Here is a 2,674-nt window from a genome sequence, read left to right as displayed (position 1 = left end):
TGTGGGATCCCTCGGTGGGAATGCCCTGTGTCCCCTGCCCTGCTCCTGTGGGATCCCTCGGTGTGCCGGGGGTGACACTCCTGTGGCTCTCCCGGCAGTTCCTGTCCCTGGATGACATCAAGGACACCAGCCAGGCCAGCGTGGACATGAGCAGCAATCAGCAGCCCAGTGTAAGAGGGACCCGTCTCCTTTTGCCCCTCCCTGTGGAAGGGTTTTCCTGGGTGAATCCCAGGGCCATTCCAGCAGGAGTGGTGGCCTTGGGGACAGTGACACCTGTGCCAGGGCCTTTCCCAGGCTCCTTCCCATATTCCCTTACCCTGCCAGGCTGTGAACGTCGTTCCCTTGACCCCGATGTCTCTGGTCCCCCCGGAAGAGATGGAGAAGAAGGAAAACCCCCTGTTGAGGTGCCACCACCCCCCCAGCCACCTCTGGGTGGGGGGAGTGTGTCCCCCCATTGCTGGGGGGTTCCCCCTCCTCTGCTCCAGCTGGAATCCCTGGGTTAGAGTGTCCTATGTCTCCCTCTCCTGCTCCAGTCGGGACCCTTGGGTGGGAGCACCCAATATCCCCCTCCCCTGCTCTATTTGGGATCCCTCAGTCCCTCAGGATAAACCCCATGGCTGCACAATTCCTGTTGGGATCTGCCTCTGGTGGGAGGCAGGAGGGTCCCAGGGATGTGCAGGGAAATCCAGACAGGACCGTGCTGGTGAAAGGGTTGGGGTGACCCCAGGCTGGAGCAGGGGGGCTTTAGGGACCCCCCAGCCTGGTGAGGGGGGTCCCTGACAGGGTTTTCCCGCAGCCGGAAGGGGGAGGTCCTGGCGAGCCGGAAGGATTTCCGGATGAACACCTGCACCCCCCACGCCACCGGAGCATTCCTGCTGGAGCTGGCCGGGCTCTCCCCCACACACCTGCAGGAGCAGCGCCTGCGGAGCCCCAGGAGAGCCACAGGTACCTGGGGGGCTCCGGGGGGGTGTCTGGGGGGGGCCACTCGCCTCTCACTGTCACCTGCCACCGTGCCCTGGCAGGAGCTCCGGGATCTGGTCCTGGTGTGGAGCATCCGAGTGCCAGCGTGGCTCCGATCCGGGCACTGAGCTTCTCTGAGGAGGCAGGTGAGTGGTGTCACCTGGCTGAGGGGGATCCAGGTGGTTGTCCTTGTGTCCATGTGTCTGTCTGGAAATGCTGGAGAGGAGAAGAGTGAGGAGAGACTTCATCCTTCTGCAAGTCCCTGCCAGGAGGGGGGAGCCGGGGGGGGGTCGGGCTCTGCTCCCAGGGAACAAGGGACAGGCCAAGGGGAAACGGCCTCAGGCTGGGCCAGGGGAGGGTCAGGTTGGGGCTGAGGAGGAATTTGTTGCTGGAAAGGGTGGTGAGGCCTTGGCAGGGGCTGCCCAGGGAGGTTTGGAGTGCCCAGCCCTGGAGGGATTTCCAAGCCCTGTGGATGTGGCACTTGGGGACGTGGGTCAGGGGTGGCCTTGGGTCAGGGGTGGCCTTGGCAGTGCCTTGGTTGGACTCGGTGGGCTCAGAGGGACTTTCCAACCCAACCAACTCCATGATTCCCTGCTCCTGCCCTCTGGTGCCCCTTGGCCCTGGCAGGACAAGCACCCAGGGGAATTCTTTGGTAGCCAGGCTGGAAATGGGGGGTCCAGAAGCCTCTCCAGCCTCTGCCCGTTCCCCCCCCAGGTGCTGCAGGACCAGATGATGACGACGACATTCCCGGGGCCCTGGGGGACGACGTGGAAATGACTCTGGCCCCAAATGAACACATTGAGGCACAGAGGGTCTGTGTGGGCAGGGCTTGGGGGGCTGCCCCTGCTCCTGCCCTGGAGCCCCTCACTCCTGCCCTGGAGCCCCTCACTCCTTCCCTGGATCCCTGGGCCCTGGAATCCCCTTACTCCTTCCCCAGATCCGTTTGCTCCTTCTCCACCACCCCTCACTCCTTTCCCAGAGCCCCCCCACTCCTTCCGCAGACCTCTGGACCCCCAGACCCCCATCATCCCCTCCCCGGACCCCCAGACCCCCCAGCCCTGCAGGTACCAGCCCTCACTGTCCCTCTCTGTGTCCCAGAGTTCACCCCGGACACGGGGATACGTCCTGCGGGAGAAACCCCCCAGCCAGGACCCCAGAGCCCACAGCAAGGTAAGGGGGGCCTGGAGCGGGGGGCTCTGGAGTCCAGGTGGGATGTGACCCCCCAGGACACTGGGGTATCCCAGGGTGCCACGGGGAGCTGTGCTCCATCCTCACCCCTGTGCCAGGAGGTGCCAGATCCGTGGCAGAGCCTCGACCCCTTCGGAGACTCCGAGGAGAAGCCATTTAGGAAAGGTAATTTCTGGGGAGGGGTGCTGGGGAAGGGGGGGTGCTCCGGGGGGGCTGGGGTGCAGGGACAGCACAGCTCGGCTTCCTGGCCCACAGCAGCTCATTCCCAGCCCCGTGGAGGGGCCTTCCTGGCCCACAGCGGGTCATTCCCAGCCCCACAGCGGGTCATTCCCAGCCCCACAAAGGGTCATTCCCAGTCCCACACCAGGTCATTCCCAGTCCCACAGCGGGTCATTCCCAGCCCCACAAAGGGTCATTCCCAGTCCCACACCAGGTCATTCCCAGTCCCACAGCGGGTCATTCCCAGCCCCACAAAGGGTCATTCCCAGTCCCACACCAGGTCATTCCCAGTCCCACAGCAGCTCAT

The 2,674-nt window shown here is 64.5% G+C and overlaps 1 protein-coding gene across 1 annotated transcript in view; it reads left to right on the top strand.

Annotated features, from left to right (window-relative positions):
- NCAPH2 (non-SMC condensin II complex subunit H2) overlaps positions 1 to 2,674 on the top strand; it is a 10,006-nt gene that overhangs the window by 3,130 nt on the left and 4,202 nt on the right. Inside the window, 7 exon segments of the mRNA XM_017838877.1 lie at positions 46 to 170; positions 325 to 404; positions 797 to 945; positions 1,023 to 1,106; positions 1,675 to 1,772; positions 2,059 to 2,130; positions 2,205 to 2,313. Coding sequence (XP_017694366.1) covers positions 46 to 170; positions 325 to 404; positions 797 to 945; positions 1,023 to 1,106; positions 1,675 to 1,772; positions 2,059 to 2,130; positions 2,205 to 2,313 — 717 coding nt within the window.

This window comes from Lepidothrix coronata, unplaced genomic scaffold (genome assembly GCF_001604755.1).
Source record: "Lepidothrix coronata isolate B3197 unplaced genomic scaffold, Lepidothrix_coronata-1.0 Scaffold366, whole genome shotgun sequence".
NCBI classification, from domain to species: domain Eukaryota; kingdom Metazoa; phylum Chordata; class Aves; order Passeriformes; family Pipridae; genus Lepidothrix; species Lepidothrix coronata.
This window is presented reverse-complemented; position numbering and strand designations above follow the sequence as displayed.